This window comes from Engystomops pustulosus, chromosome 4 (genome assembly GCF_040894005.1).
Source record: "Engystomops pustulosus chromosome 4, aEngPut4.maternal, whole genome shotgun sequence".
In the NCBI taxonomy this organism is placed as follows: domain Eukaryota; kingdom Metazoa; phylum Chordata; class Amphibia; order Anura; family Leptodactylidae; genus Engystomops; species Engystomops pustulosus.
The window spans coordinates 115,906,223-115,926,159 of record NC_092414.1 but is presented as its reverse complement, the minus strand read 5'-3'; the positions used below and the strand labels follow the sequence as shown (position 1 = coordinate 115,926,159).

Below are 19,937 nucleotides of genomic sequence, written 5' to 3'. Positions count from 1 at the left end.
ATGCAAAATAACCCCCCTAAACTAAATATATTTTCATAAACTGCCATTAGAGATCATTGCCTCTATCCCTTCATTGTCCCTCTACATGCCTGTAAACCTAAGCAATGAGGTCCTAAAGCTGTATGCAAATGACCTGTGAAATGTCCAATGAAGCATTTGCATATTCAAGCTGTCCACCTTATTCATGAGTGGGAGGCACAGCCACACCCCCAGTGCATGACTGACAGCCTGTATAATGATGTGAGGCTGTATAATGATGTGCTTCCTGGTGCTGGTGGCCACACCCCCTGCAGCCTGTGTGTGCATGTGTGTGTGTTTAGGAGAGATACAGCAGCTCCAGACAACCATGTTACAGCAGAACATGTCAGATTCATGTGTAGCTGATGTCTGTGTCTCTCACCTGTATATTAGGAGGATGCAGCATGTCAGCAGATGCAGCACACACACTAGCAATACTTTACTATACATTACACACAGACATGAGCAGGGGGAGGAGAGGGGAGGGGTAACAGGGATGACATCACTGCCTCTGACCATGTGACCAGCCTCATTTACATGATAAAAAATATGTGATTTTACAATGAATAATGTATGAAATAACTAGATAAAGGCTGGGATGGATCCTTGTGAGCTGCTCCAACAGGTAGTGGTGACAGGACAAGTGACACAGACCTGATGACAGGTGTCCTTTAACCTCCTTACCTTACAATTTCACTCAGTTTTATTGTTGCTTTAGCTCCTATAATTCAGTTATGGTCAGTGTAAAATTCTAGTGTGTGGGCGGGACTCTCTAAGCAGACTTGCTTATGATCCCTCTATTGTTGTGTGAGTTGCTGTGTGCTGACAATGCGCTTAGATTATGAGGGCCCGGTTTAATCTACACTTTTATTTAGCTTCTGTACATTCTAGTAGTATCTAGTAGATCAGAAATCATGAGTCATGAGAGATGATGAGATCCATAAGACGGATAGAACACACAATGACACAGTCAGCTCTGCTACATCTCAGCTATAACACACAGCGTCTCCATTCCTGGATAAAGACCTTATCTCATCTGTAGCTTGTAAAGTAAACTCTGAACACTGCTGGCTGACAGGAAGTGTCTGTGTGTGAGTTGGTCTTGTAATGGATGGGGAGGGGCAGAGCGCACACTGAATCATGCAGACAGCAGAAGCTATTCATGACAACAATCTGCCTTGACCAACCATAGTCAGAAGATTTACGGTCAGATCCAAGGGAAACCAAAATTGTATACACCAGGACTGATAGAGGCAACTTGAAATTAAGTCTGTGAAATGCTGTATTTTTGTTAACATTGGTGAATTAGAGAATGTGTTATTTTGTTATCCTGAGTATATTTAATAATATTGTCTAGGTGGGAATACCCCTGTTAGGTTTACAAATGCACAGAGAGAAAAAAAAACCTTTGGGGACATGTTCTGTGATCTGACAAAACTAAAATTCAACTCTATGGCCATAATGACCATTTATAAGTTTGGGGGAATAAGGGGGAAGACACCTCAATACATCAGCCAGGAACTTTTAACCTTTGCAGCAAATAGGTCTTCCAAATTGACAATGACCCAAAGCAAACTGAGAAACTGGTAACAAAACGGCTTCAGCATAACAAAGTCAATGAAGGAGATCAGAAGTGTCTGAAGTAAAACCGTTCTAGTTGCCAATGTAAAGCAATCAAAACTCAGCTTTAATTTTATAAACTGCTGTGGGAAAATGAAAGCCAAGCCCTGATTTGTTTCCATGGGCTCAGACATTTCTGATAAATTTCCCCCAATCCTCTGGAGTGGGCATCACAAAGCCTGGACCTCAATCCTATTGAAAATTAATGGCAAAGCTTAAAAGGCAAGTGCAAGCAAAGAGGCTTACAAACATGGCTCAGTTTTACATATTCTGTCAGAATGAAAGGGCCTAGCAAATATTGTGAGAATCTTTTGGAAAGATATCCAAAACGTTTGATCCAAGCGTACAGTTTAAGGGCAATGGTATCACATACTAAAGAATTGTATGTAAACTTTTGACTTTGTAGAAAGTCATAAAAATGTCTTTAAAATTCTCTCATTATTCCAGCATTTGGCAAATATAAATTTTGGTAATGCTAACTGACCTAAAACAGGAAAAGTTTATTCTTATTTCATGTTAGATAGTGAGAAAAACATGCAAAAGTTTTTTCTATACAGTGTATGTAAAGATATGGTTTCAACTGTATTTCTGCGAAGCTCTTCTATTGTTAGAAGCTTACCTTCCATTAAAAAGATGAAGAAGGACTCGGCAGGCACTTTCTGCTGCTTCTGGAGAGTCAAGATGTCCCTTCATTATCTCAAGCACATTGATATGAACACCTTTCTCCAATAAAATCTGTCTAATCACCCCTGTAAATAAAGGCAAGAGTTAAGTTTAAGGGAAATTTTGGAAAATATCTACAATGTGGTGCATTTTTAACACTTCACATTTTGACTCCAAAAATATTTTGCTTAAAGGGGTATTCCGGGAATATGAACGTCTGACACAAAAACCCATGATGCTATAAATACATGAATGTAACAAAACTCAATGTCATTAGTCACAAAATGGAGCTTAAGTAGTTTGATTTTATGATTCACAAAATTTTATGGCCTCTATAAAGTATGAGGAATTATGACCAAGATGGGCGCCACTGGAAAGTCCCTAGATGCTTTAGTTCTCAATTAACTCTTCCTACCTCTTATGCTCTGCTCCCAGTGATGATCTATTACATTTTCTTGCTCTGTTACCATAGTAAAGAGGTGTGTAACTGCCATCACCAAAACATTGGCCATTCTGGATGCACTGCAACCAACCGACTACAGCCAAAATAGTGATGATTAAATGACCTGCCCACCGCTGCACAGACTGATTAAAGGGCCAGTAGTATTTTAATTCTTTATTAAAGTGTATGTCAGCAACATTTTTCTGCTAAGGGAGCAAAATTTTAAATAACAACTTATTACATATTACTCACATAACATAAAGTTTAAAAAGGCATTCATATAAAAGAATTGCACGTTCGGTTCTGCTTACCCAACTCCAGAGTTTTGCCCATACGACTTCTTCCAGGGCTTGGAATTACATATTAGTATATATTTTAAGGACACATTTATATATGAATTATGCGGATTCCTGGAATACCCCTTAAACTATCAGCAAAGTACTGTGTGTTCCCAATGGATACACATTGCTGCTTTCAAAGTCTCTATCAACATTGACCTTTAGCATTGACCTTAACAGACATGACATTTTATATGTATCTTTGGAATATTAAATTATCACTATTGCATGAAATACCGTTGTCTTTACAACATCAAAAATTCAATCCACATTTACCATTGTGTCTAGAGAGAGTAGCTAAAGCAGTTGTGGTTGCTTGGAAAACCTCCTTGGAGGAAGAATGCATCAGCATGGACAACATCACCTCTCTGTGTACAGGGTACCTAAAATAATAGTGTACTATTAATTCTTAAACGTTAAACCAGTTTCTCTCTTATGAATTAATGTTCATTACTTACTGATTTTGTTCATCCCCAATTCTATTATGAAGCTCAGGTTGATACATAAGAAGATTATTTAGGGCCCAGCACGCAGCTTCCTAGAAATTAGAATGGTTAAAAAAAAAGGAATATTCTTTGTAAATGTTTTGCAACAAGGATTTTCTGCCTAGTTGTGCAAGCAAAACAAACAAAAGTAGCAGCATGTTTGCATGCAAAACAGGCTTCCAGCACACAAAGAATATCCACTGGGATCCATAAAAATGTAAGATGCTTTATTGGTTTCTACAAATTATCACAGATGGATAAAATGGATGAGAAACTAATCATCTGAAACTTATAATCAGCAGCATAGAGCATGGGGAACAAGATGTCCGGCACTCTGGGCTGCTAATTATGCAAGCCCCTCCACGTCCCTCACCCATGCTGAGATGAAGAAGGTGACGTCACACGAGAGGACATCACCTCCCTCTCCCACGCTCCCAGCATAACTTTTAATTAAACAAACAATATAAATTATTTGCTGAAAGTGGACAACCCCTGTAACCTCTTCACGCTCTGCACTGTACATGTACAGCACAGCGGTGTGGTGGCGATATGAAGAGGGCTCACGAGCTAAGCCCTCTTTATACAGAGGTGGGGTTTGCAGCCTACTGCAGAAAACACCCACCGCTAATACCCACTATCGGTGCTAGCACCGATCAGGAATTTATAAAAATAAAACAAGCTAAAAATTCTAATCATTTTCAATGTCCGAACCAATACTTTTACACCATTTCATACCACATAAAAATGTTATAAAAGGTTATCAAAAGGTCGCAGTCCTCAAAATGGTAGCAATGCAACAGCTCATTTGCAAAAAATGACACCCTACATAGCTCCATAGTACACCATAGGATGAAAAAGTTATTAGCAATAAATGTATTAAAACACAATAAAGCTTATATTAATTTGACCATGATCGTACCGAACCAAAGAATAAAGCAGAGGTGTTATTAGGAGTGCACAATTTCAATGCATTTGGATTTTTTTTCCAGCTTCCCAGTACACGGCGTGGTATAATAATGTCACTAAGAAGTAAAATTTCGCATAAAATAAGCCCTGACGCAGCTCTGTACACAGAAAAATGAAAAATTTATGGATTTTTGTAGTTGGAAAGCAAAAAACGAGCGACAAAAACCTGCATCCTTAACCCCTACTCGCACCACAACGTTATAGTATGTCCCTGCAGGAAGATACTTACCGCAAGGCGACGTGCTATAACGTACCGCTTCTGGCACTAGCTCACAAATGAAGCCGGCACCAGATCGCGAGTGTCAACCCCTTACACGCCACAGTCAAGCATTACCACGTTGTGTTAGGGTGTTCCCCCTAAGGATCGGATCCCCCGCGTCGATTACCGTGGGATTCGATCCTTTCCGGGCAGCCCCGAGGTCTGCCAAGTGCCCTGGGGCTGCCCGATGTTCTAAGCAGTCAGACCCCTTCCTGGTCTGACTGTAAACTGTCTGCGCATGTGTCTGCATGCTCAGACAGTTTACACTGCTCTACAAAGAATTAGTATTGTAGAACAGTGTATTGGACTTGAACCAGCAATCAGAGCATTGTTGGTTCAAGCTCAAGTTTGTAGAAGTAAAAAAAGTGAAAAACAATCACAGTTCAGCTTTCATTTCACCAGTGCTCATGAATATTTAAAAGGGGAACTGTGATTGGTTGCCATGGGCAACTAGAAATATTCTGACTTTCAGACAGCTTGATAAATCTGCCCCAATGTGCCACAAGAAAACAATCTAAAAGTCCCCTGGATGTCTCATAGCGTTCCAAAGCTATAACCACTTAGTGACACAGGGCAGATTTGAAAAATGGGGCCTCGTCCTAAAGGCCAAAATAAGCTGAGTCCCGAAGGGGTTAAGGGGTTAAGTGCCAGAATTAAGGGCCGATTTGTTTACCTGAACATCTGTATTCTTCTTATGAAGTTTTAAAGCTTTAAACGCAGCTTCAAACCAATACTGTTGTCCTCTATTATCATCTCCATCTTCAGAATCCTCTAAGTCTTTGTTTAGAAATATAGTTTCGGCTTTAAAAAGGAATTACAAGTCAGTGATCAATAATATAACTGAAACACATTATAAAATCATAGCACACTAGATTTATGTAAAAAAAAGATTTTTCATATTTTTTAGACTATAAGACACACCTTAATTTAAGACCCACCCCATATTTGTACATTACAAAAAAAATGCAAAACTATATTTCACACCAATAAAACTACATTTGCACACACACAGCTCTGATACATCAGATTTTCCTCCCCCACACAGACCATTAACTCTCAACCACTTATAATTATTAAATCCCCTACATACCCTCAGCCCCCTATCCCCACAGTTCACCATATATACACATAATATATGTACAGGCAGTCCCCGGGTTACATACAAGATAGGGTCTGGAGGTTTGTTCTTAAGTTGAATTTGTATGTAAGTCGAAACTGTATATTTTATAATGGAAGTTCTAGACAATTTTTTTTCTTTTGCCCCAGTGACATTTGGAGTTTCAAAATTTTTGGTGTAATTGGACCAAGAATTATCAATAAAGCTTCATTACAGACATCTTACAGCTGATCATTGCAGTCTGGGACTATAGTAAAGCATCCAGAGAGCTTCACCAGAGGTCACAGTGGGCAGAGGGGTCCGTCTGTAACTATGGGTTGTCTGTAAGTCGGGTGTCCTTAAGTAGGGGACCGCCTGTAGTTCAATAATAAATGTTCAAGTAAATCTAAAAGCTGAACCTTATTGGAGAAGATCTATAAATGCATTATCTTATGATTTCTCATGAAAGAAATAGAAAGAAAATACTGCGTCCATGTAAAATGTGTGTGTCCATACAAGTGTCTATGGGTGAGCATCCTAAAGAACAGTATCACGCAAGACTGGCTTTCCACCAGTTAGAACGATTTTTCATAACCCCTTTTGATGGACATTGAGCATTTTCATTTCGAGTGTAGCAAATACATCAACCTACAGTGTATTCACTTGACTTTACCCACCTGAATGAAACTTTAAACAATAATTTTGTATGGTTTATATGTATCGGCTGTACTATTTCACAGCATATCAGGGAAAGAAAGAGGATAGATAGAAGTAACCACTTACTAAGAAGAGCCAGACATGCCAGAGCAGTGGCTTGAAGTTTTGAATTGGAAGAAAAGTTCATCAGTGCGTTAATAATAACTTCATGAGCTTCATTTAATACCAGGATGTTAAAAAAGCTTCCTAAAAAGAGATACACAATATTTTCATTATGTTTGTTAAATACTTAATTTATGGATTTCCACCTACGTCATACTACAGAGTAAAGAGATTTATTACTTAAAAACAAAGGGGGATAGTTATCATATGCCGATGCTCGCTGCCCACCACAGCGCTCATTTTACGGCGGGCGGGGCCTGGCATAGAAATAGACGCAGCCGGTGACTTTTCACACTTGAAAAGTCGCTGGCAGCAGCGAGTTCACTGGCGCGGGGCGTTAACACCCTGCGCTGTCCCACGCCCTACTGGTGTGAAGGTGGCGATTGGGGCAAATAATCGCAAGTGCTAGCAATAAGCACTGATGTGGTGCAGAGTTCCTGATAAATATGCCCCATGGGCTCAGATGTATAAAAAGTGGCCAAACACTTCAGAAGTATATATGCAATCTCCAAACACGCTTTTTCTGGTGCAAACTTAGACAAAAAACCTGGCACAGAAAGAATAATGAACCTGGGCCATAGTGTGTCAATACAGGCAGTCCCCGGGTTACATACAGGATAGGTTCTGTAGATTTGTTCTAAAGTTGAATTTGTATGCAAGTCGGAACTGTATATTTTATAATTCTAACCATACCCAGAATTGTTTTGGTCTTTGTGACAATTGAATTTAAAAAATGTTGGTTTGTCAAAGAACCAGCATTAATAAGCTTAATTGCAGACAACTTTGATAACCTTTATAGCTGTTTATTGTAGCCTGTGGCCAAAGTGCAGTAAATTACCAACATCCAGAAGTCCGTTTATAACAAGGGGTCGTCTGTACGTTGGGTGTTCTTAAGTAGGGGACCGCCTGTATCTAGCGTTAACAGTTCATGTTCACATTATGAGTAGAGCAGTGAGCAGGGATGCTGGGCCAATTTCCATATGGTCACTTCACTGCACAGTTATCTGCTGAACTGTTCATAAAAGCAATCATCTGCCTCATTTTTCAGGGGAAGACCAGAGCCTATACAGTACCATGGCAATATAGCAAAAAGTGGCCTCCTCCTAAGGATACATTCACACATCCATATGCCAGCCCCATACCACTGTGTACTGGGAAGGAGGAAGAATGACTTTTCCCCCTCTCCATAGTGAACAGCGCCGCATAGCCTGCAAACAAAGGGAAAGATAGAGCATGCTCTATTTTTTCTCTGTGTATGGCGCGGAACAATGCCACACACTTGTGGCACCGTACCGCTTCCAGGAAGCCATTGCAGTCTATGGGGAAGTATATGCGACCGCATATACATCTCCCCCAGATGGCCGTGTGAATGTACCGTTACCTGGTTAAAAAAAAAACATTTTAGTAAAAAGTATTTATTTACTGGCCTGTTAGACACCTACTTAAAGTAAATTGTAGTTAAGGGAATCTTTAAGCATAACTTAACTTTCACCAATATTGCATAAATCACTAGCACAGATGATAACAGTAAACTCTGTAAAGCTGTTTATTACAGAAATATGCTTCCTTAGGACAAGATCAACAGATCGGAGTTGTAGATCAAATCAAGGGATACACAGGGAGTCAGGGATCTTGAGGTCATAAGATTCACATAACGTTTGATTATCTCAAAAGCACAATGCGTTTCGGGGTCATATAATACCCCTTTTTCAAGTGACACAGACTAAATGGAAAATAAAAAAATTAAAAAATTATAAAAAAATAAAATTGCTGATACATGCATACGAGTATAAATATAAACATAACCGTAAATATAGTAAACTGGAATAGTGTACAATAAAGAAATATATAAATATACAATGATAGAATTATAGTATAAAATAAAATATTATATATGTATACAAATATACAAAAAGAGCATCTGAGCATAGGCCAATACATTGGTAGAAAAATTATCTTTATAAAAACAACCAGGTTCATAGGTAAATAGATAGATAAATATATTTAAAGCATGTAACCAGAAATTAATAAATCAATCCATAGGGGGATAGAAGCACATTTGATGCATAGGAGGATTAATCATACATATTTTCCTTTTATTCTCTGCAACTTGAAAAATGGGTCTTATACGACTCTGAAACGCACTGTGCTTTTGAGATTTCAAAATGTTAATGTGCATCCTATGACTTCTTAATTCCTGACTTCCTATGTGCGCCCAGAAACAAACTCCTTGTATTTCTTCCATACTTAAGCAGTTTGTTAAATCAGCTTTCTATCCTGTACTCCAATGACAGCTAAAAAACCTATAAAGTGTTTAATGACTTAACTATGTACAGTTACTGGACAGTCTAAACACCTCGGAGAGATAAACAATCTCTAGATATAGTAAATCTTAACTGTGAGCCTCCTTATCTGTCTGAGGTGGATAGACCTCAGAAGATTTTCAGGTACACTGCTCACTACAGGAGAAAGAAGTAAAAAAGGGTACAGAGAAGCAGCTTTCCTTAATGAAGCAGATTACAAAGCTTTACTATTATTATCTGCTATTCAGTTCTGGTATTAAAAAAAATACTTCAATCTTTAGATACTCTTTAACAGTGGCTGTAATTGTGCCATTGTTATAAGAATGGTAGAAGTATGAAAAGTGCAAAGAGGGCCAAAAAACCCCTTTCCCCTTTGTGAAATAACCCTTTTCAAAGACACTGAAATCAGATCTATTACTGTAAGCCTACAAACAGGCCAAGTGCTGTATTCTAGTTCATCCCTAGGCTCCTAAACTCCTTTTATAAATGAATGGTTACTTATTACAATCATAGAAAGAAAACTAAAAATTTTGAATTAATAACTCACCAAAGGTAAGTTTTTGGAACAAACAGCAACAGACTTCTTGAATTCTTTCACTGTGTGGAAATGTTTTCATTGCATCCATTATTATGTTGTAACATCTGACATTACCAGACATAAGTACTTCCACATTGCAGGCTGTAATAAGCATAAGACATGTATGCAAAAATTGTGAATATGATTTATAGAATTTGATGTGAAACGCATGCTATGTACATGAACATACACCACAATTTGAGAGCATGTATGGTTTACATGTGCTTCCCCAATCTTAGATTAGCACATGATAGCTTGCTATGCCTGCTAATAAAGATTTATTACAGTATTTACGCAGCGCAATTTGATAAATTCAGTATATAATTCAGGGGGGCAGGAGGTTAATTTTTGTAAATATTTGAGAACATTATAAAACCTATACAAATTTGGTACCCCTGTCATCGCACTGACCAAAAGAATAAAGTACACATGTCATAAATGACAGTGAAAGCCGTAAAATCCAAGCCCACAAGAAAATGGTACAAATGCGTATTTTCACCAATTTCACTGCACTTGGAATTTTTTTTCTGCTTCCCAGTACATGGCATAGGATATTAAACACTGTCACTATTAAGTGCACTTTGTTATGCAGAAAACACGCCCCCAAACAGCTCTCTACATGGAAAAATAAAAAAAAGTTATGGATTTTTGTAGGTGGGGAGTGAAAAATGGAAACGCAAAACTGGTCGTTAACGGGTCAACATAGGAAAAACTCTGAATTTCTTTTGTATATAACACACTGCACCTGAAAGGTTTCACCATACTTGGATACCACAATTGTTACAAAGTCCTCTTTATATAATCCCATTAAATATTTTTCTGAGCATTTCATGGAAATCCTTTATTTAAAAATATGTAGTAGATAAAAGATTAAAGGGCTTCACTTTGCCTATCAAGAAAGCAGTGCAGAACGTCTAATAGATGTATATTGGTAAATTTCCTAATATGCTGCCCCCACACATACACACAATTTACAAAAAACATGAGGAAAAGTGGCCAACCTATTTAATATTTGAATGACTTACGTGGGCCAGCCAATGGGATCAAAAGACGTAAAGCGTGGTAAACAACAGTCTCTGTATTTTTATACTGTGCCAGAACGTTCAAGAAGATCAAATGATCTTTGTCCTCTACGAACTCCATTAACTGCTCTTCTGGCACTGAAAACAAAAAATAAAAATTAGAGAAAAAGTATGATCAGATACATATTTCGCCGGACTACATATAAAAAAAAAAACACTAACAATGTCATGTTTATTAACCCCTATGGGACTCAGCCTCTTTAGGCCTTAAGGACGCGGCCCCATTTTTCAAATCTGGCCTGTGTCACTGGTTATAAGTGGTTATAGCTTTGGAACGCTATGAGATATCCAGGGGATTTCGAGATTGCACTTCAAATTAGTTTAAAAATTTGGATGAAATCTTTTGCATTTAGTTATGAAAAAAAACAAAATTTGGCAAAATTCTTTATTTTCAATGTTCTAAATTCCCTACTTTGATGCAGATAGTGATAGCACCCAAATAAATTCATAACTTACATTTCCCAAATGTCTGCTTTATGTTGGCATGGTTTTTTAAGATTCCACATATTTTACTAGAATGTTATGAGGCTCAGAATTTAGGTATCATTTGTAAAATCACCAAAACCCGTATTTAGATGGACCTGCTCAAATTCTAATTGACACTGAGAGCCCTAAATAATAGCAAGACTCATAAATTACCCCATTATGGAAACTATACCCCTCAACGTATGAAAAACCACTTTTAAGAAGTTTGTTAACCCTTTAGGTGTTTTATAGGGGTTAAAACAAAATGGAGGTGCAGTCTGCAAATTGTAATATTTTTTCACAATACACTCATTTTGGGTGGAAAATTAAACATTTACAATGGATTAAATGAAAAAAGGCTCCACAAAGTTTGAAACCCAATCTCTCCCGAGTACACGGATACCCCATATGTGGTGGTAACCTGCTGTATGGGCGCACGGCTGGGCATAGAAGGGAAGGAGGCGCCATCCAGATCAGATTTGCTATGTCACATTGTACAGGCTATAATTTTTTTTGTATTTTTATTGTGGACCTATGGGGGCTTATTTCTTTTGCCACATGAGATGCACTTTTCTGGTAGGTAATTTTGGGGCATTTATAGCTAATTGGGGAGATTTTATTAACTCTTTGTTGGTGGAGGAAATGAAAATCATCAACTTTTAGGAACATTTTTATGTGTTTTTTTTGTCCGTTAACCATACCATAAAAATAGTAAATTATTTTTATTCTATGGGTCGCCACGATCACAAAAATGCCTCATTTATATAGATTTTTTATTTTTTTCTCATTTTTACTGAATAAAAAGTAATTATGTAAAATGTTGTTGATTTGAGCATCACCGTCTTTCATATGCATACTTTTTATTTTTTGCCTTATTTTTTGCGGGAAGGATTGTTCTTTTTAGGGGTCTTATTTTAGAGTGCATAACATTTTTAAAATCACTTTTTAGAAGATTTTTTATAGGGTATTAATTGAAAATCATCTTTTTTTTGGAGCTTTTTGGGTTTTTTTTTTACGGGGTTCACTTTGCGGATCTAACAACAATTCTGTTTTATTACGGTATGCAGATTGTTACGGACGCAGGGATAGCAAATATGTGGGGGTTTTGTGTATTTTATTCAATTGTACTGAATAAAAACTAATTTGGGGAAAATCTTGTTCATTTTAGCATCACCATATTTTCATATGCATAACTTTCTTATTTTTCGGCTAACAAATCTGGTTAGGGGCTTATTTTTTGCGAGAACATTTATTCTTTTTAGTGGTCTTATTTTAGAGTGCATAACATTTTTTAAATCACTTTTTATAGGGTATTAATTAGAAATTTTCGGAACATTTTTGCGTTTTTTTTTCTTCTGCGTTTACCGTGAAGGTCCAGTAACGATTCTGTTTTATTATACAGATTGTTACGGACGCGGCAATATCAAATATGCAGGTTTTTTTAGTGTTTTTGTGTTTTTAATACTTTATTAAGTGTTTTCATGGGAAAGTGACATTTTAGGGGCTTATATTTTTATGTACCGTATATTCCGGCGTATAAGACGACTTTTGAAGACAGAAAAATCTTCTGTCTGTTCTGGGGTCGTCTTATACACCGGTAATTGACTGCCCGCCGCGCATTCACGACGGCGGTCGGGTCGCGCTGCATGGAGAGGGCTCACAGGCTGAGCCCTCTCCATAGCCGGTAAGTCTTTGCTGCATATTGCAGCAAAGGCTTACCGGTAACACCCGCGATCAATGCTAGCATGGGTGCCGCCATCTTACCTGGGATCGGATGGGCGCCGCCATCTTACCTGGGATCGCCGCTCCCCGTGAGGTCATCGGGGACGGCGATCCGTCTCCATGGTAGCCTCGGGTCTTCCAAAGACCCGAGGCTATTTCGTTTTAACCCCTTCATTACAATGTGCTGATAGCACAATGTAATGAATGAGGAGGAAAATCCCCATATACTGCCATACCCTAGTATGGCAGTATATGATAGGATCGATCAGACAACCTAGGGTTAAAGTACCCTAGGGAGTCTGAAAAATAGTATAAATGAAAATAAAAAAAAGTTTAAAAAAAAATAATAATAATAAAAAAATAAATAAAATTTCAAATCACCCCCCTTTCCCTAGAACTGACATAAATATAAATAAACAGTAAAAATCATAAACACATTAGGTATCGACGTGTCCGAAAATGCCCGATCTATCAAAATATGATAACGGTTTTTCAATGTGTTTAACCCCGTAACGGAAAATAGCGCCCAAAGTCGAAAATGGCACTTTTTTGCCATTTTGAAAAATATAAAAAAAAATCTATAAAAAGTGATCAAAAGGTCGTACAGTCGTAAAAATGATATCATTGAAAATATTATCAAATTTTGCAAAAAATGACACCACCCACAGCTCCGTACACCAAAGTATAAAAAAGTTATCCCCTTAATCGTACCGACCCAAAGAATAAAGTAGACATGTCATTTGGGGAGCTCAGTGAAAGACGTAATATCCAAGCCCACAAGAAAATTTTCATTTTCATTGCATTTGGAATTTTTTTCCCGCTTCTGAGTACATGGCATGGAATATTTAATAAAATAAAAATTTAAGGTACAGTATGGTAACATTTACAGTAAAATGGACGATGGTAATGTTGTTGTTGTATGCCTTATGTTTATGAGCGACAGTTTTCCTACTATATACCTGCATGTCATAAGAATTTAAATTAAGGACCGGGCCATTTCCTGTTTTTTCATTTCCATTTTTCACTCCCCACCTTCAAAAATCTATTACTTTTTTATTTTTACACGTAAAAAGCTGTGTGATGGCTCATTTTTTGCGTAATAAATTGCACTTCATAGTGATTGCATTGAATATTCCATGCCATGTACTGGGAAGCAGGAAAAAATTCCAAATACAGTGAAAATGGTGAAAAAACGCATTTGTGTCGTATTTTTGTGGGCTTGGATATTACGGCTTTCACTTCACGCCACAAATGACGCATCTAATTTATTCTTTGGGTCGGTACGATTACAGGGATACCAAATTTGTATAGGTTTCATAATGTTTTCATACATTTACAAAAATTAAAACCTCATGAACAAAATTTTTTTTTTTATTTTGCCGTCTTCTTGTGCTTATAACTTTTCCATACTTCGTTGTATGGAGTTGAGGGTGGTGTCATCTTTTGCGACTTTTGATGATGTTTTCAATGATATTATTTTTAGGACTGTACGACCTTTTGATCACTTTTTATAGAATTTTTAATTTTATTTTGAAATGGCAAAAAAGTGCCAGTTTTGACTTTGGACGCGATTTTCCGTTACGGGGTTAAACGCAGTGAAAAAACGTTATTATATTTTGATAGATCAGGCATTTTCGGACGCGGCGATAGCTAATGTGTTTATGATTTTTACTGTTTATTTATATCAGTTCTAGGGAAAGGGGGGTGATTTGAATTTTTAGGTTTTTTTATTATATATTTTTTTTTTACTTTTTTTATTTTTTATTTTTACTATTTTTTAGACTCCCTAGGGTACTTTAACCTTAGGTTGTCTGATCGATCCTACCATATACTGCCATACTACAGTATGGCAGTATATGGGGATTTTACTCCTCATACATTACAATGTGCTGATAGCACATTGTGATGAATGGGTTAACCCGAAGTAGCTTCGGGTCTTCGTGAGACCCGAAGCTACCATGGCGACGGATCGCCGCTCCCCGATGACGTCACGCTTTGCCGGCGGCCGACACCGATCGCGGGTGTTACCGGTAAGTCTTTGCTGCAATATGCAGCAGAGACTTACCGGCTATGGAGAGGGCTCGGCCCGCGAGCCCTCTCCATGCATCGGAACGCGACCGCCGCCGTGAATACACGACGGGTGGTCGCGAACCGGTTAAAAAAAGGACCATGTTAAATTCAAATCTGTTTTTTTAAAAAATTTTACCGGTGTTTTGTATGAGTTGGAAAAGGGGTAGTCTTATACGGCGAATATATCTTAAACTACTTTACCATTTTTTTGTTCGATTTCTGTTTTTGCACAAGACACTTTATTGATACACATTTGTAGACATTAACACAAGTTCCCGGCCCCCCCTCCACATTGGGCGTCATGCCGGTATCCATAGAAACGCGTGCACTTCACGCTTTGAATATCATACATATTCTTTTCACTTGTATGTATGTTTGACAAAACAATATTGTACTTATGGTGCGCTAACACTTTTTGTATTTTTGTATATCCTGTATTTATACAATTGATGTCACATATGTCGCTGATTACTTCACCTGACTATTTAAGTCAGCTGACCGCTGACTCACTATGCTTGATAATGTCTTCATAGAGTAAGATGAAACGTTGCATCCTCATCCATGGTGGAATAAAAGTTTTTTCACTTTATCCATACGGAGTGCTGCTTCACTTGTTGCCTTTTGCTATATCTTAAACTCTATATTTTAACAGGAAAGTAGGGGGGTCGTCTTATACACCAGGTCATCTTATACGCCGGAATATACGGTATTTATTATAATGTGTAGTGTTTAGTGTTTTTCACTTTTTTTTACTTTTCCATACTTGAACTTAAACCAGCGATGCTCTGATCTACAATACTATTTTAATGTAGAGCAGTGTAATCTGTCTGGCATGCTCGCGCATGCTCAGACAGTTTGCAGTCAGACCCGGAAGGGGTCTGACTGCTAGGGAGATCGGGCAGCTCCGGAGTTGTAGATGGTGGCCATCTTGAAGAGAATTACATATTTTATAAAGCTCATAAAATTTTGTGAATCATAAGAACAAATAATTTAACCCCTTACCCCCAAAACCACTTTTCACATTCCTAACACGGCCCATTTTTTAAAATCTGACATGTGTCACTGTAAGTGGTTATAACTTTGGAACCCTTTAACATATCCATGTGATTTTGAAATTGTGTTTTTGTGACAGTTGAAAATTTTTTGTAGTAGGTTTTGTGTTAATTTATGAAAAAAACAATATAGCAAAAAAACTTAATAGCCAACATTAATCGAATGTCTGTTTTATGTGGACATGTTTTTTTTATGCAGCATCTCATTTTTGTAAGATGTTATGGGTCTATGAACTTTATGTCCGATTTTTCACATTTTCATAAAAAACACAAAATCATAGTATTGAGGAACCTGCTCAGATTTCAAGTCACTTTAAGAGGCCTTAAAAGTAAAACCCCATAAATTACCCCATTATAGAAACTACACCACTCAACGTACGCGAAACAACTTTTATGAAGTTTGTTAACCCTTTAATTGTTTTACAGGGGTCAAAACAAAATCGGATGCAATTTGGAAAGTAAAATCTTTTTGGCTAAATGAATGTGTTTTTCAAAAAATTTACAAATTCTCAGTGGATAAAATACCAAAACGCTCCAGAAAATTTGATACCTAATCTCTCCCGCGTAGGGCACACACTAGGGCAGTGATGGCTAACCTATGGCACTGGTGCCAGAGGTGGCACTCAGTGCCCTTTCTGTGGGCACTCAGGTCATCACCAGAGATGACTCCAGGTATCTTCCTGCAGTCCCAGACAGCCCAGGACTTGCTGTGCACAGAGGTATTTTAAAGTGACAGCTCTACCTGGGACTATTTTCTGCTTTATTGGTGACCTCAGGTGCTGGTATCAATGAGAACTGTGACAGAGAAGGGAGTATAAATCACAAATTACATTTCTGTGTTGGCACTTTGCGATAAATAAGTAGGTCTTTGTTGTAGTTTGGGCACTCGGTCTCTAAAAGGTTTGCCATCACTGCACTAGGGCATCGAAAGAAAGCTGCGCCATTGAGAGCAGATTATGCATTGTCACTTTTTTTTGGCTATACAATCTTTATTTTTTGACAATTTGGACATAGAAGGGCTTAATTTTTGCGACATGAGATGCACTTTACAAATATTTCATCTTAGTGGGTCATTAGCTTATTGATGAGATTTTATTCACTCTTGAATGTACAGGTGAAAAGAAAATTGTCAATTTTGGTTTCCTTTCTTTTTGTATTTTTCGGGGGTCGTACACTGTACACTAAAAATACTATATTATCTTTATTCTATAGATCACCAAGATTACGTTGATACCTAATTTATATAGTTTTTCATATATTTTTACAATTTTACTGCAAAAAACTAATATAGAGGAAATCTCATTTGTTTTTGAATAGCCATCTTTTCGGAGACACCTTTAATATTTTCTGGTTGACAGAGCTGGTTTAGGGCTTATTTTTACGTGTTGAGTGGTCCTTTTCAGTGGTGCAATTTTGGCGCACATAACTTTTTTTTGATCACTTTTTGGAACATTTTTGTGAAGGGATTTTATGACAAGTGTACATTTTTGGCGAGTTTTGGGGGTTTTATTTCTGAGTTATTGTACGGATTGTTACGGACGCGGCTATACCAAACATTATACACCCCTAAACATATGTAAAACAACTTTCATGAAGTTTGTTAACCCTTTAATTGTTTTACAGGGGATAATAGAAATTTGAGTGCAAATTTGACATTTTATTTTTTTGGGCTAAATTCATGTGTTTTTTTTAAAAATGTAAATTTACACATTTTCAGTGGATAAAATATCAAAACACTCCTCAAAGTTTGATACCCAATTTCTCCCGAGTGCCAATACCCCATATGTGTTGGTAACCTGCTGTATGGGCACACGCCACCCCATTCAGAGCAGATTATGCATTGTTACTTTTTATTGGCTATTAGAGATGAGCGAACGCACTCGTTCGAGCATTAGCGTACTCGCAACTGCTCGTTACTCGGACGAATATTTTGCCAGCTCGAGAAAATGGCATCTCCCGCCGTTTTGATTTTTGGCAGCCAGTAACAGAGCCAATCACAAACCAGGAGACTCTGCACTCCACCCAGCATGACGTGGTACACTTACACGTCGATAGCAGTGGTTGGCTGGCCTGATCAGGTGACCCTGGAATAGACTAGCCCCTGTCCGCATCATTCTCTGTCTGGATGACGTTAGGGAGAAAGCTGCTGCTGCTGCAGGGATAGCGTTAGGGTGTTATATTAGCTTACTGTTAGGCAGAAGTGAGTCTACAAGAACCCAACAGCCCTTGTTAGGGCTAGAATTTTTTTTTTTCTTTGCTTGTGGCTGGGCTCGCTGGCACTAGTAGTGCAGCTAGTACCATATTGTGACGAATTTGCAGGGAGACTTGCGAACGTTATATTTAGCTCTTAGTGACACACATATCCATCTCAAACACCTAAGTGGGACAATTTATTAGGGGTTTGATTGAATTAGGCACAGTCTAACGATTTTTTTTTTTTTTTCAAAACTTAAAGTGACAGGCACACCACAAAATCCAGTTGTGTGCTGTCAGTGTAGGTTAGAAACTAGCCATAGCAATCATCATCATCTTTTGTGGTTGCTGTGTGATTTCTTCTGATTGTTTTGTTAAAAAAAAAAAACAATACAAAAAAAACACACAAAAAATTTACAGTTTACACTTTAATTTTGAAAATGTTGAACCCTAGGGCTAGAGGACGAGGGCGTGGGCGTCCAACTACTGCAGGGGTCAGAGGCCGTGGTCCTAAGCGGGGTGAGACACCACCTGCTGATGAGGGAGCAGGGGGACGCCGCAGAGCTACACTCCCTAGGTTCATGTCTCAAGTTACTGGGACTCGTGGTAGAGCACTGTTGAGGCCAGAACAGTGCGAACAGGTGATGTTGTGGATTGCGGACAATGATTCTATCCATTTGTCCACCAATCCTCCACCTCAGCCTCCTTCCCTCCAGTCTGCCCCCTCCCAGGAAAATTTGGCATTTGAACTGGCATACTCTGAGGAACTGTTTTCTGGACCCTTCCCAGAGTCACAAACCACTTGTCCGGTTGCTGCTGAGCACTTTCCCGCTGCCCAGGTTTTCCACCGGTCGCAGTCTGTGGGTGATGATGACATTGTTGACGTAGTGGAAGAAGTGTGTAAAGAGGTATCAGACGATGAGGAGACACGGTTGTCAGACAGTGGTGAAGTTGTTGTCAGGGCAGGAAGTCCGAGGGGGGAGCAGACTGAGGGATCGGAGGATGATGAGGTGACAGACCCAAGCTGGGTTGATAGGCCGGGTGAACACAGTGCTTCTGAGACGGAGGCGAGTCCTCGACGAGAGCAGGTTGGAAGAGGCAGTGGTGGGGCCAGACGGAGAGGCAGGGCCAGAGCTGGTGCATCAGCGCCAAATGTTTCACGTAGTGAAGCTCCCGTGGCGAGGGCTAGATTTTCTGAAGTCTGGAGGTTCTTTAAAGAAACAACGGATGACCGACGGACTGTGGTGTGCAACCTGGCCACACCAGGATCAGCAGGAGTTCAACCACTACTAGCTTAACCACCACCAGTATGCGCAGGCATGTGAATGCTAAACACCTCACTCAATGGAACCAAGGCCGTTCACCTCCGGCTGGGCACACTACTGCTCCTTCCCCTGTGTCATCTGCTGCCTCTGCTAGTCAGCCCCCTACCCAGGACCCTGGCCCAAACACCTCCCGTGCAAAAACCACACCTTCGACTCCACGATCCTCCACAGCATCCACCAATGTCTCCATGCGCAGCGTCCAGCTCTCTATACCCCAGATGCTGGAGCGCAAGAGGAAATACAGTGCAACTCAACCACACGCCCAAGCCCTCAACGTCCACATCTCCAAATTACTGAGCCTGGAGATGCTGCCCTAGAGGCTGGTATAGACCAAGGCCTTTCGCAACCTCATGGCGTCGGCCGCCCCTCGGTATTCGGTCCCCAGCTGCCACTACTTTTCCAGATGTGCCGTCCCAGCCCTGCACGTGTCAGACAACATCAT

The 19,937-nt window shown here is 38.9% G+C and overlaps 1 protein-coding gene across 5 annotated transcripts in view; it reads right to left on the bottom strand.

Moving 5' to 3' along the window:
- The window catches only part of LRRK2 (leucine rich repeat kinase 2), a 129,531-nt gene that overhangs the window by 86,373 nt on the left and 23,221 nt on the right, over positions 1–19,937 (bottom strand). For all 5 annotated transcript variants that reach the window (XM_072147129.1, XM_072147130.1, XM_072147127.1 and 2 more), the window contains exons 7-13: positions 10,612–10,746; positions 9,557–9,688; positions 6,671–6,790; positions 5,465–5,592; positions 3,540–3,619; positions 3,358–3,464; positions 2,258–2,387 (exon numbers count right to left, since the gene is read on the bottom strand). In XM_072147129.1, the coding sequence (XP_072003230.1) occupies positions 2,258–2,387; positions 3,358–3,464; positions 3,540–3,619; positions 5,465–5,592; positions 6,671–6,790; positions 9,557–9,688; positions 10,612–10,746 (832 nt within the window). The remainder of the gene's footprint in view (positions 1–2,257; positions 2,388–3,357; positions 3,465–3,539; positions 3,620–5,464; positions 5,593–6,670; positions 6,791–9,556; positions 9,689–10,611; positions 10,747–19,937) is intronic.